The sequence below is a fragment of the Salmo trutta genome, chromosome 23 (assembly GCF_901001165.1).
Source record: "Salmo trutta chromosome 23, fSalTru1.1, whole genome shotgun sequence".
Classification (NCBI taxonomy): Eukaryota; Metazoa; Chordata; class Actinopteri; order Salmoniformes; family Salmonidae; genus Salmo; species Salmo trutta.
The window spans coordinates 44,290,634-44,304,557 of record NC_042979.1 but is presented as its reverse complement, the minus strand read 5'-3'; the positions used below and the strand labels follow the sequence as shown (position 1 = coordinate 44,304,557).

The following is a 13,924-nucleotide window of genomic DNA, read 5'->3' as shown; positions in this document are numbered from 1 at the left end:
TCCTAACATGGCTGCACCTCATCTCACATTGGTTTAGTGCCTTCTGCTCTCTCTTGTTGTATTTGTCTAACCGCTCATGGATTTCAGTTTGTATTGACTACTATGTGAGTGTTTTAAAACTTGAATATATAAAAAATATAAATAGGTGTGTTGTATAGGGTTGTGTCTCACCGATGCAGTGTACTCCAGTGTAGTTGACTGTGGAACATGTTTCCTGTTAACTCTATAGGCAGTTAATGAATATAGAATAGCTGTGTTGTATAGGGTTGTGTCTCACCGATGCAGTGTACTCCAGTGTAGTTGACTGTGGAACATGTTTCCTGTTAACTCTATAGGCAGTTAATGAATATAGAATAGCTGTGTTGTATAGGGTTGTGTCTCAACGATGCAGTGTACTCCAGTGTAGTTGACTGTGGAACATGTTTCCTGTTAACTCTATAGGCAGTTAATGAATATAGAATAGCTGTGTTGTATAGGGTTGTGTCTTACCGATGCAGTGTACTCCAGTGTAGTTGAGGGTGTAGCCTATTGGACATTCGCAGCGGAAGGAGCCGTCTGTGTTGATACAGTGTCCGTTGTTACAGATGCCTGGGTTCTCCACACACTCATTCAGGTCTGGAGATGCAATGTTCAGAATATTATCCATCCCAACATTATTCTTTCATCTATTCATTGTCGTTATAGTTGAAATCATATTTTTTTTTTTCAAATCACATTCATGCTGTTTCATGTCGTCTCTCGTCAAAAGGTTCAACATAAAACAAAACCTTTAATGCGATATCATTCATTCCAAACCTTTAAAGCGATATCATTCATTCCAAACCTTTAAAGAGATATCATTCATTCAAAATCTTTACAGCGATATCATCTCAAAAGCATAAATCACAGTAACTTTTCACACTGTACCTCACAGATGTTAATGTGGGTGAGTTACCTATGCGTGTGTCTCCAGTCCCAGGGATTATACCATGGCCGAAGGGACACAGGTGCTGGAACGCCACTGATGGAGAAAAATAATAACAATATTCATATTTCTAACTCAATAATTCTGAATTGGGTCTGACTATGGACTCTATTCAATCTTCCCTTTTGGAATGTGATCGAATGTGAAGTGTTCCAAAAACACATGTTTTCATGGGATCTAATGTGATCGTATGTGACGTTAATCTGATAACATGTAAAGCAACGTGATAACATGAACCTACATAAGTACAAATTGTGAAATCAAGTTTTTTTTCTGTAAGGGTGCGCACAGATGTCAGTTCAATGTCTTATTTTGATTTACATTTGAAATTAGTTGTGAACTAATGTGAATTCAATGTAAAATCAACAGTGTGAAATCAATGGATTTGGTATGAAATGTGGGTGAAAAAAAGACAAATTCACAAAATTCCTTTGCCTTGATGACCTTTGCAAATCCAGTTTTCCATGTTGATTCAAAGTCATCACATCATTTTTGGGGGGTTGAAATGATGTAGATATGATGTGGAAACAATGTTGATTCAACCAGTTTGTGCCCAATGAGTCAAGACATGGCTTAGGGAGTAGGGATGGCTCTCATATTTTTTGGCTGCTCAATATGTTTTGTGTGTGTGTGTGTGTGTGTGACTGTGTGTGTGTGTGTGTGTGTGTGTGTGTGTGTGTGTGTGTGTGTGTGTGTGTGTGTGTGTGTGTGTGTGTGTGTGTGTGTGTGTGTGTGTGTGTGTGTGTGTGTGTGTGTGTGTGTGTGTACCATCCTGCTTCTTGGGACAGAGTTCACAGGGGTCTCCCCAGCCCTCTTTGGGCATAGTGCTGCAGCAACACTTGGCCTTGCTGGTGTTGAAGGCCTGAGGCACCGAACACTTTCCGTTCTCAAAGCGGGTGAAGCAGTAACTCTCTCTGGTGTCTGGAGAGATGAAGAGACAACAAACCTTCCTTCCAAAAACCTTTTTGTTACCTAACTATTCTCATATGCCAAATTCTCAACACTGTTTTGAACACAATTCTGGTTGGCCCTACATACCGTAACACCTGCGACTGTTCTCAGACAGTATGAAGCCAGGCCTGCACACACACTGGAAACTGCCCGGGTTGTTGAAGCAGGAGCCAAACAGGCAGATGTTAGGGTCTTCTTCACACTCGTTGACGTCTGCAGAGGGACAAAAGGGGTGAGCTGTCATTACCGTTACAAAATGGATGGCTCTGTGTGGATCGTCCACACAGTACACACCAGACCTCGGTTCAAATATTTGAAACAATTTCAAATACTTTAGCTGTGCTTAAAGGCAAACTGCTATCGAATTCCTATTTTGATCATTTGTACACTGTTGATAAGGTCCAAAAATACTTTGTATATCAACAGTTAAGTTTTCAAGATATTGGACTTTCAAGAAGCAAAGTGTCGCCTGGCACATTCAAAGTATTTTACAGATTTTAAATAGTATTTTGAACCCAGGTCTGGCCCACACAGATTAGCCGACGCTAATGGCGACAGCTAGTCGTACTGGGGTTCGACACATAACGAAAAGACGTCCCCGACAAAATACTTTACAATTTACATTAACATATAGTGTGTGTGTGTGTGACTCTATCAGTTACACATACATGTCAATATATGCACACAACAAGTAGGTCACATGGGGGAGAGGCGTTGTGCTGTGAGGTGTTGCTTTATGTGTTTTTTGAAACCAGGTTTGCTGTTCACTTGCGCTGTATAAGATGGAAGGGAGTTTCATGCACTCATAGCTCTGTATAATACTGTATGTTTCCTTGAATTTGTTCTGGACCTGGGAACTGTGACAAGAACCCTGGTGGAATGTCTGGTGGGGTAAGTGTGTGTGTCTGTGCTGTGTGTAAGTTGACTATGCTAACAATTTGGTATTTCCAATACATTAATGTTTCTAGTAAAAACAAGAAGTGATGCAGTCAGTCTTACCTCAACTCCCAGCCAAGAGAGAGCGAAATGCATAGTATTTATATCAGCCCTCTGATTACAATGAAGAGCAAGACGTGCCACTCTGTTCTGGACCAGCTGCAGCTTAACTAGGTCTTTCTATGCAGCACTTGACCATACGACTGGACAATAATCAAGATAAGATCAAACTAGAGCCTGCAGGACTTGATTATGGAGTGTGGTGTGAAAAAAACAGAGCATCTTTATTACGGCCAGACCTCTCCCAATCTTTACAACCATTGAATCTATATGTTTTGACCATGACAGTTTACAATCTAAGGTAACGCCAAGTAATTTAATCTCCTCAACTTGTTCAACAGCCACACCATTCATTACCAGATTCAGCTGAGGTCTAGCACTTAAGGTATGATTTGTACCAATTACAATGCTCTTAGTTTTAGAGATGTTCAGGACCAGTTTATTGCTGTCCACCCATTCCAAAACAGACTGCAACTATTTGTTAAAGGTTTCAGTGACTTCATTAGCTGTGGTTGCTGATGCGTTTGTGGTTGAATCATCAGCACACATGCTTTGTTTAATGCCAGTGGCAAGTCATTAGTAAAAATAGAAAAGAGTAGAGGGCCTAGAGAGCTGCCCTGCGGTACACCACACTTTACATGTTTGACATTAGAGAATCTTCCATTAAAGAAAACCCTCTGAGTTATATAATCCACCATATGGCAGAGGTTGAAAAGCCATAACACATTCGTTTTCTCAACAACAGGTTATGATAATAATATTTCAAAGGCTGCACTGAAATCTAACAGCACAGCTTCCACAATCTTCTTATTATCAATTTCTTCCAACCAATCCTCAATCATTAGTATCGGTGCAGTACATGTTGAGTGCCCTTCTCTATAAGCATGCTGAAAGTCTGTTGTTAATTCGTTAACAGAGAAAAAGCATTGTATTTGGTCAAATACATTTTTTCCAACCACTATGTAGCATGGTGATGTAGCCAGGGTTAGACGAAGCCTCACCTATACACTGCTCGTTCTGGACTATGTAGCCCGGGGGACAGAGACAACGGAAGGTGCCGTCCAGGTTCTGGCAGGTTCCAGGAGTGCATGTCCCGGGGAAGATCATACACTCGTTCACATCTGGAGAAAATTAGGAAAAAGAGTTGGGAGGATAAATAGTAGGGTAACGTGTGAAACACCAGGTTATAATATCAGAACTTTAGCATGGAAATGTTTTGAAAATGTTTTATCCATCATACCTTGACATACTCACCTTTGGTTAATGGCAATAATCATTAAGAAACAGCAGTAAGAGTTTACAATAACTCTTTAAAAAACACTTGTAAAGGTGACCTCACTGTTAAGTGTTACCAAAAATAGCTATATTATCCCAATAATAGTTCTAATAATATTTATTACATTGGAAATATGTTACGAAGCTGAGTACCCCTCATGTTAAAGTAGCCTACCACCGTGAACGACATACAGTAGAGTAGGCCAGTTCTTATCCATACAGCAGAGTAGGCCAGTTCTTATCCATACAGCAGAGTAGGCCAGTTCTTATCCATACAGCAGAGTAGGCCAGTTCTTATCCATACAGCAGAGTAGGCCAGTTCTTATCCATACAGCAGAGTAGGCCAGTTCTTATCCATACAGTAGAGTAGGCCAGTTCTTATCCATACAGCAGAGTAGGCCAGTTCTTATCCATACAGCAGAGTAGGCCAGTTCTTATCCATACAGCAGAGTAGGCCAGTTCTTATCCATACAGCAGAGTAGGCCAGTTCTTATCCATACAGCAGAGTAGGCCAGTTCTTATCCATACAGCAGAGTAGGCCAGTTCTTATCCATACAGCAGAGTAGGCCAGTTCTTATCCATACAGCAGAGTAGGCCAGTTCTTATCCATACAGTAGAGTAGGACAGTTCTTATCCATACAGCAGAGTAGGCCAGTTCTTATCCATACAGCAGAGTAGGCCAGTTCTTATCCATACAGCAGAGTAGGCCAGTTTTTATCCATACAGTAGAGTAGGCCAGTTCTTATCCATACAGTAGAGTAGGACAGTTCTTATCCATACAGTAGAGTAGGCCAGTTCTTATCCATATAATGGAGTAGGACAGTTCTTATCCATATAATGGAGTAGGACAGTTCTTATCCATACAGTAGAGTAGGCCAGTTCTTATCCATACAGTAGAGTAGGCCAGTTCTTATCCATACAGCAGAGTAGGCCAGTTCTTATCCATACAGTAGAGTAGGCCAGTTCTTATCCATATAATGGAGTAGGACAGTTCTTATCCATACAGTAGAGTAGGACAGTTCTTGTCCATACAGTAGAGTAGGCCAGTTCTTATCCATATAATGGAGTAGGACAGTTCTTACCCATACAGCAGAGTAGGCCAGTTTTTATCCATACAGTGGAGTAGGCCAGTTCTTATCCATACAGTAGAGTAGGACATTTGTTCTCCATACAGTAGGACAGTTCTTATCCATATAATGGAGTAGGACAGTTCTTATCCATACAGTAGAGTAGGACAGTTCTTATCCATACAGTAGGACAGTTGTTATCCATACAGTAGAGTAGGACATTTCTTATCCATACAGTGGAGTAGGACAGTTCTTATCCATACAGTAGAGTAGGCCAGTTCTTACCCATACAGTAGAGTAGGACAGATCATAACCCATACAGTAGAGTAGGACATTTATTATCCATACAGTAGAGTAGGCCAGTTCTTATCCATACAGTGGAGTAGGACAGTTCTTACCCATACAGTGGAGTAGGACAGTTCTTACCCATACAGTAGAGTAGGTCAGTTCTTATCCATACAGTAGAGTAGGACAGTTCTTACCCATACAGTAGAATAGGACAGTTCTTACCCATACAGTAGAGTAGGCCAGTTCTTATCCATACAGTGGAGTAGGACAGTTCTTACCCATACAGTGGAGTAGGACAGTTCTTACCCATACAGTAGAGTAGGTCAGTTCTTATCCATACAGTAGAGTAGGACAGTTCTTACCCATACAGTAGAATAGGACAGTTCTTACCCATACAGTAGTGTAGGACAGTTCTTACCCATACAGTAGAGTAGGACAGTTCTTACCCATACAATTCTTGGCATCGGGGGTTAGCTTGTAGCCCTCCTCACACAGACATTGGAAGGAGCCCACACTGTTGATACACTGGCCTTTCCTGCACAGCGTGCCAAAGGATGTCTGACACTCATCAATATCTGCCAACCACAACACAAAACAGCACATCAATACAAGAGTAAATACAAGTTATATTCCAAAAAAGAGAAGTTGATGCCCTTTAGGTAGCAGTTCTATTTCTAAAGACATTTTTGAAAATGTATTTGTCATAAAGTATTTCTTTGGGGTGTAAAACCTCAAAGGACATCCCTAGAACGGGGGCAGGAAAATCTTCCTTGGTAGAAAGAAATCTTTAGATGAACCAGGGGACAGTGGTGCTCACCCATGCAGTCGTTGTGGTGTGAGAACTCAAACCCGGTATGACACAGACAGTTGAAGGAGCCCACTGTGTTCTTGCAGGTTCCGTTGCGACAAGGCAACCGCTCGCACTCATCAACATCTGGAGACAGACAGAAAAAGTGATAATGGTTGTAACACTACAAAATATTTCAGTCAATTATCTCAAATGGAGTGGAAAGACATGATCTAAGTAACCAAAAATATCTAAGGGCAGAAACATTTCAGGACAACCACAATATTCCAAAACAGAAGGTGAAAATGGTCTTTGGAATGGTCTCAATTTGGGATTGATTACATTGGCCTCCATTGAAAGCGAGAGCCTAAAGTGTTTTCTAGAAAGTTCTCACCCATGCACATCTTGCGGTTGGGCGTAGCCTTGAAGCCGTGGTGGCACCTGCACTCGTAGCCCCCCTGGATGTCCACACACTCGCCATGGCTACACACGTTGGGGATCTCCAAACACTCGTTGCGGTCTTCCCAACGGCAGGAGGAGAAGAAGAAGAAGAGAGAGAGAGAGGGGAATGAGACCAGGTCAAGACCACAGGGTGCATTAGGTAATCCTCCAGATAAGACCAGGTCAAGACCACAGGGTGCATTAGGTAATCCTCCAGATAAGACCAGGTCAAGACCACAGGGTGCATTAGGTAATCCTCCAGGTAAGACCAGGTCAAGACCACAGGGTGCATTAGGTAATCCTCCAGATAAGACCAGGTCAAGACCACAGGGTGCATTAGGTAATCCTCCAGATAAGACCAGGTCAAGACCACAGGGTGCATTAGGTAATCCTCTAGACATGTAGCTTAGTGCTCTTTTACAAGGCAGAGCCCCGGGCCTGCCAAGGATCACACTGGGGCAAGACATTGGGTAAATATTGTGTTGGCGGTCGCAGCCTGTCCACAGTGCATCTGGACTTTTACAGTAAAAAGCTACAGCTGGTCTGATAGGTCACACCAGGACAAAGACACACTGGTGAGAATCACTTTCATTTACATCCCAAATGTGACCCTATTCCCTATATAGTGCACTACTTTTGACCAGAGCCCTATGAGCCCTGGTCAGTGCACATATGTAGGGAATAGGGTACATGAGGGACGTAGCATGTGTGGGATTTGTCTGTTGTCTCACCGATGCAGGCTCCTATGGGGGAGAGATTGAAGCCCTCTGAGCATTCACAGCGGTAGCTCCCAGGGCTGTTGATACAGTCAGCGTTCCTCTGGCACAGGTTCTCCCCACTGCTACACTCATCGATGTCTGGCACACACACACACACACACACACACACACACACACACACACACACACACACACACACACACACACACACAACCAGATTAAGATAGCAATTATACAGGTAGCCAGAGCAGCCGGAATGATCAGCGGCAGTTAGATGAACAGAGAGAGAGACACCAACACAGATCACAGACTGACAGATAGATCACAGACTGACAGACAGATCACAGACTGACAGACAGATCACAGACTGACAGACAGATCACAGACTGACAGACAGATCACAGACTGACAGACAGATCACAGACTGACAGACAGATCACAGACTGACAGACAGATAGATCACAGACTGACAGACAGATAGATCACAGACTGACAGACAGATAGATCACAGACTGACAGACAGATCACAGACTGACAGACAGACAGACAGACAGACAGATCACAGACTGACAGACAGACAGATAGATCACAGACTGACAGACAGATAGATCACAGACTGACAGACAGATAGATCACAGACAGACAGACAGATCACAGACAGACAGACAGATCACAGACTGACAGACAGATCACAGACAGACAGACAGATCACAGACTGACAGACAGACAGATAGATCACAGACTGACAGACAGATAGATCACAGACTGACAGACAGACAGATCACAGACAGACAGACAGATCACAGACTGACAGACAGATCACAGACAGACAGACAGATCACAGACAGACAGACAGACAGACAGACAGACAGACAGACAGACAGACAGACAGACAGACAGACAGACAGACAGACAGACAGACAGATCAAAGACAGACAGACAAAGTATGTTTCAAGTCGGAATAAAATGATTGGCACTCTAGGACTGAATTATAGAACTTTCACCTTAATACCTTACAAATGATTGAAGAGGACAAATACAGATTTAAAATCACAACAGAAAGGGTTGGATTGAAATAGAAACGGCTTATATGACTACAGTTACTTTCGAGGGGAATTATTAAGGCTTTCTAGCCTAACCGCCACCGCAGTTATCCTAAAGGAAATAAAGATTGGTGTCAACTAGATTCGTAACGCCAAACTGAAGAAATCCATACGAGAGAAGAATTCGGTTTCCACAACCCCCCCCAAAAAAATAATCTGGTTGCGTTTAAAATGTCTCTAAAACACCAAAAATACATTTCTCAAAATGATGTGGAAAAGAGAGGCGGTGATGTACGCCATGCTAAACAGTGAAGCAGCAAAATCTAATTATGATCTAGTGCACAAGGCCACGTTCATGCCATTGTTACGTGAGAATTCCTCGTGTTACATTTGTCAAAGCTTCATGTCCTCACTGAAATACACCTTTATGTCTGATTGGTTTGATTTCACACATTACACATATGCCCCCCCCCCCCCCTTGCATTTAAACATTTAAACTTACTTAAGTTACTGACTTAAATAAACCCTTTTGAATGACTAGTTTGCCTTTTACCCTCTCTCCATGTCTCCACACAATCACATTTCTTTCCCCTTTGAGGATTTTGAGGTGAACTTCTAGTCCAATAAAGACCTATAATTGGTTTGCTGTGTGTTGTTCCTTGGTTAGAGTCTAACCACTAGCAGTTAGTGCACAATAACTCTCCCTCTTGGGGTCACCACACACGAACCGGTCAGACATGTCGGGCTCCCCTGACTTCCACGGTCGGGAGGTCGACCACATTGTGACCGCCGACCGTTCCCGAGGGGAGATATTGTGTTGCCGGGCCGACCAACTGAGCCTAACACACATTGACAGTGTATGAGACCCCGGGGGCTCGGAGTAAAAAAGAGAGAACGAGAAAGACAGAAGACAAATAATTAGAGAGGAGGAGGAGGAGGGGAAGAGGGGGGACACCATTGGGTGCTACACAAAAACTGTAATGGGATACCGGTCTGAACTGTTACCTCCATTAACCCCCACTATCATACACACTGCTGGAGAGACATTCTACTGTTACCTCTAGTAACCCCCACTATCATACACACTGCTGGAGAGACATTCTACTGTTAAATATAGTAACCCCCACTATTATACACACTGCTGGAGAGACATTCTACTGTTAAATATAGTAACCCCCACTATTATACACACTGCTGGAGAGACATTCTACTGTTAAATATAGTAACCCACACTATCAAACTGAATACATATTCAACTCTGGCAAAACCAAAAATGACAACAACATCAAAGTTCATGAGGAAAAGAGAAGCACAGCTATAGTCGTACCTAACGTTACAGCAGGTGTTGCTATAGTCGTACCTAACGTTACAGCAGGTCTTGCTATAGTCGTACCTAACGTTATAGCAGGTGTCTCTATAGTCGTACCTAACGTTACAGCAGGTGTCTCTATAGTCGTACCTAACGTTACAGCAGGTCTTGCTATAGTCGTACCTAACGTTACAGCAGGTGTTGCTATAGTCGTACCTAACGTTACAGCAGGTGTTGCTATAGTGGTACCTAACGTTACAGCAGGTGTTGCTATAGTCGTACCTAACGTTACAGCAGGTGTCTCTATAGTCGTACCTAACGTTACAGCAGGTGTCTCTATAGTCGTACCTAACGTTACAGCAGGTGTTGCTATAGTCGTACCTAACGTTACAGCAGGTGTCTCTATAGTCGTACCTAACATTACAGCAGGTGTCTCTATAGTCGTACCTAACGTTACAGCAGGTGTTGCTATAGTCGTACCTAACGTTACAGCAGGTGTCTCTATAGTCGTACCTAACGTTACAGCAGGTGTCTCTATAGTCGTACCTAACGTTACAGCAGGTGTCTCTATAGTCGTACGTAACGTTACAGCAGGTGTCTCTATAGTCGTACCTAACGTTACAGCAGGTGTCGCTATAGTCGTACCTAACGTTACAGCAGGTGTTGCTATAGTCGTACCTAATGTTACAGCAGGTGTTGCTATAGTCGTACCTAATGTTACAGCAGGTGTTGCTATAGTCGTACCTAACGTTATAGCAGGTGTCTCTATAGTCGTACCTAACGTTACAGCAGGTGTTGCTATAGTCGTACCTAACATTACAGCAGGTGTCTCTATAGTCGTACCTAACGTTACAGCAGGTGTCTCTATAGTCGTACCTAACGTTACAGCAGGTGTTGCTATAGTCGTACCTAACGTTACAGCAGGTGTTGCTATAGTCGTACCTAACGTTATAGCAGGTGTCTCTATAGTCGTACCTAACGTTACAGCAGGTGTTGCTATAGTCGTACCTAACGTTACAGCAGGTGTCTCTATAGTCGTACCTAACGTTACAGCAGGTGTTGCTATAGTCGTACCTAACGTTACAGCAGGTCTTGCTATAGTCGTACCTAACGTTATAGCAGGTGTCTCTATAGTCGTACCTAACGTTACAGCAGGTGTTGCTATAGTCGTACCTAACGTTACAGCAGGTGTCTCTATAGTCGTACCTAACGTTACAGCAGGTGTTGCTATAGTCGTACCTAACATTACAGCAGGTGTCTCTATAGTCGTACGTAACGTTACAGCAGGTGTTGCTATAGTGGTACCTAACGTTACAGCAGGTGTCTCTATAGTCATACCTAACGTTACAGCAGGTGTCTCTATAGTCATACCTAACGTTACAGCAGGTGTCTCTATAGTCGTACCTAACGTTACAGCAGGTGTCTCTATAGTCGTACCTAACGTTACAGCAGGTGTTGCTATAGTCATACCTAACGTTACAGCAGGTGTCTCTATAGTCGTACCTAACGTTACAGCAGGTCTTGCTATAGTCGTACCTAACGTTACAGCAGGTGTTGCTATAGTCGTACCTAACGTTACAGCAGGTGTCTCTATAGTCGTACCTAACGTTATAGCAGGTGTCTCTATAGTCGTACCTAACGTTACAGCAGGTGTTGCTATAGTCGTACCTAACGTTACAGCAGGTGTCTCTATAGTCGTACCTAACGTTACAGCAGGTGTCGCTATAGTCGTACCTAACGTTACAGCAGGTGTCGCTATAGTCGTACCTAACGTTACAGCAGGTGTCTCTATAGTCGTACCTAACGTTACAGCAGGTGTCTCTATAGTCGTACCTAACGTTACAGCAGGTGTCTCTATAGTCGTACCTAACGTTACAGCAGGTGTCGCTATAGTCGTACCTAACGTTACAGCAGGTGTCTCTATAGTCGTACCTAACATTACAGCAGGTGTCTCTATAGTCATACCTAACGTTACAGCAGGTGTTGCTATAGTCGTACCTAACGTTACAGCAGGTGTTGCTATAGTGGTACCTAACGTTACAGCAGGTCTTGCTATAGTCGTACCTAACGTTACAGCAGGTGTTGCTATAGTCGTACCTAACGTTGCAGCAGGTGTCGCTATAGTCGTACCTAACTTTAGGGACTGAAATGTCCTTAACGTTACAATCAATATGAGAAGTAGGGACTGAATGTTTCCTCAACGTTACCTTCACAGATGATCAGCAGGTCGTTGTAGCTGAAGCCCGTGGGACACTCGCAGCGGAAGCTCCCTATCTGGTTGATACACACCCCGCTGGCACAGATACCTGGAATTTCTCTGCACTCATTAATATCTGAAACAGGAAGCAAACCGAATGTGAACAAATCTGTCATATCTTTACTTAAAAGTTAAGTCACACTGTAGATGGTTCTTATACTTACAAGTACCTGAAGAGACAGATGCATGTACTGTGCGACATAAATGTATTTTTTTTTTTTTACCCGTTTTTCTCCCCAATTTTGTGGTATCCAAATGGTAGTTACAGTCTTTTTTCGTCGCTGCAACTCCCATACAGACTCGGGAGAGACGAAGGTCGAGAGCTGTGCGTCCTCCGAAACACAACACAACCCAACCAAACCACACTGCTTCTTAACACAATGCCCACTTAAACCGTAAGCCAGCCACACTAATGTGTCGGAGGAAACACCGTACACCTGGCGACCGTGTCAGCGTGCACTGCGCCCGGCCAGCCACAGTCGCTAGTGCGCGATGGGACAAGGCCATCTCTGCCGGCCCAAACCCTCCCCTAACCCGGATAACGCTGGGCCAATTGTGCGCTGCCCCATGGGTCTCCCTGTCGTGGCCAGCTGCGACAGAGCCTGGACTCGAACCCAGAATCTCTAGTGGCACAGCCTTAGACCAATGCACCACTCGGGAGACCCCACATAACTTTTTTAGCACCAGAAGTGAATGTGGTTCATGTAAAAAGGATACAAGTTGACGAAGTAGGAGCAGAATAGTATGTCTCACCCACTGCTTTCCCAGTTTCAATATCCAGTTTGAAGCCAGGGATGATGTTTCCACAAAGTGTCTTATAGTCACCTGGAAAGCAAAGCCATTCAAAACACTTTTTACCATGAATAATGCTGTGTGTCTGTGTGTGTGTGTGTGTGTGTGTGTGTGTGTGTGTGTGTGTGTGTGTGTGTGTGTGTGTGTGTGTGTGTGTGTGTGTGTCTGTCTGTGTCTGTGTGTGTGTGTGTGTGTGTGTGTTTTACCTCTTGGGGATGTCATTCGAAAACATAATGTTAAATTTCACTGCTATGCGGACGACACACAGCTGTACATTTCAATGAAACATGGTGAAGCCCCAAAATTGCCCTCGCTAGAAGCCTGTGTTTCAGACATAAGGAAGTGGATGGCTGCAAATTTTCTACTTTTAAACTCGGACAAAACAGAGATGCTTGTCCTAGGTCCCAAGAAACAAAGAGATCTTCTGTTGAATCTGACAATTAATCTGGATGGTTGTACAGTCGTCTCAAATAAAACTGTGAAGGACCTCGGCGTTACTCTGGACCCTGATCTCTCTTTTGAAGAACATATCAAGACTGCTTCAAGGACAGCTTTTTTCCATCTACGTAACATTGCAAAAATCAGAAACTTTCTGTCCAAAAATGACGCAGAAAAATTAATCCATGCTTTTGTTACTTCTAGGCTCGACTACTGCAATGCTCTACTTTCCGGCTACCCGGATAAAGCACTAAACAAACTTCAGTTAGTGCTAAATACGGCTGCTAGAATCCTGACTAGAACCAAAAAATTTGATCATATTACTCCAGTGCTAGCTTCCCTACACTGGCTTCCTGTTAAGGCAAGGGCTGATTTCAAGGTTTTACTGCTAACCTACAAAGCATTACATGGGCTTGCTCCTACCTATCTTTCCGATTTGGTCCTGCCGTACATACCTACACGTACGCTACGGTCACAAGACGCAGGCCTCCTAATTGTCCCTAGAATTTCTAAGCAAACGGCTGGAGGTAGGGCTTTCTCCTATAGAGCTCCATTTTTATGGAATGGTCTGCCTACCCATGTGAGAGACGCAGACTC

At 43.4% G+C, this 13,924-nt stretch overlaps 1 protein-coding gene across 1 annotated transcript in view; it reads right to left on the bottom strand.

Annotated features, from left to right (window-relative positions):
• fbn2a (fibrillin 2a) overlaps window positions 1-13,924 on the bottom strand; it is a 190,817-nt gene that overhangs the window by 29,821 nt on the left and 147,072 nt on the right. The window contains exons 42-52 of the mRNA XM_029710481.1: window positions 12,851-12,922; window positions 12,048-12,173; window positions 7,501-7,626; window positions 6,723-6,848; window positions 6,359-6,475; window positions 5,988-6,116; window positions 3,913-4,032; window positions 2,003-2,128; window positions 1,733-1,885; window positions 935-1,000; window positions 490-615 (exon numbers count right to left, since the gene is read on the bottom strand). Coding sequence (XP_029566341.1) covers window positions 490-615; window positions 935-1,000; window positions 1,733-1,885; window positions 2,003-2,128; window positions 3,913-4,032; window positions 5,988-6,116; window positions 6,359-6,475; window positions 6,723-6,848; window positions 7,501-7,626; window positions 12,048-12,173; window positions 12,851-12,922 — 1,287 coding nt within the window. The remainder of the gene's footprint in view (window positions 1-489; window positions 616-934; window positions 1,001-1,732; window positions 1,886-2,002; window positions 2,129-3,912; window positions 4,033-5,987; window positions 6,117-6,358; window positions 6,476-6,722; window positions 6,849-7,500; window positions 7,627-12,047; window positions 12,174-12,850; window positions 12,923-13,924) is intronic.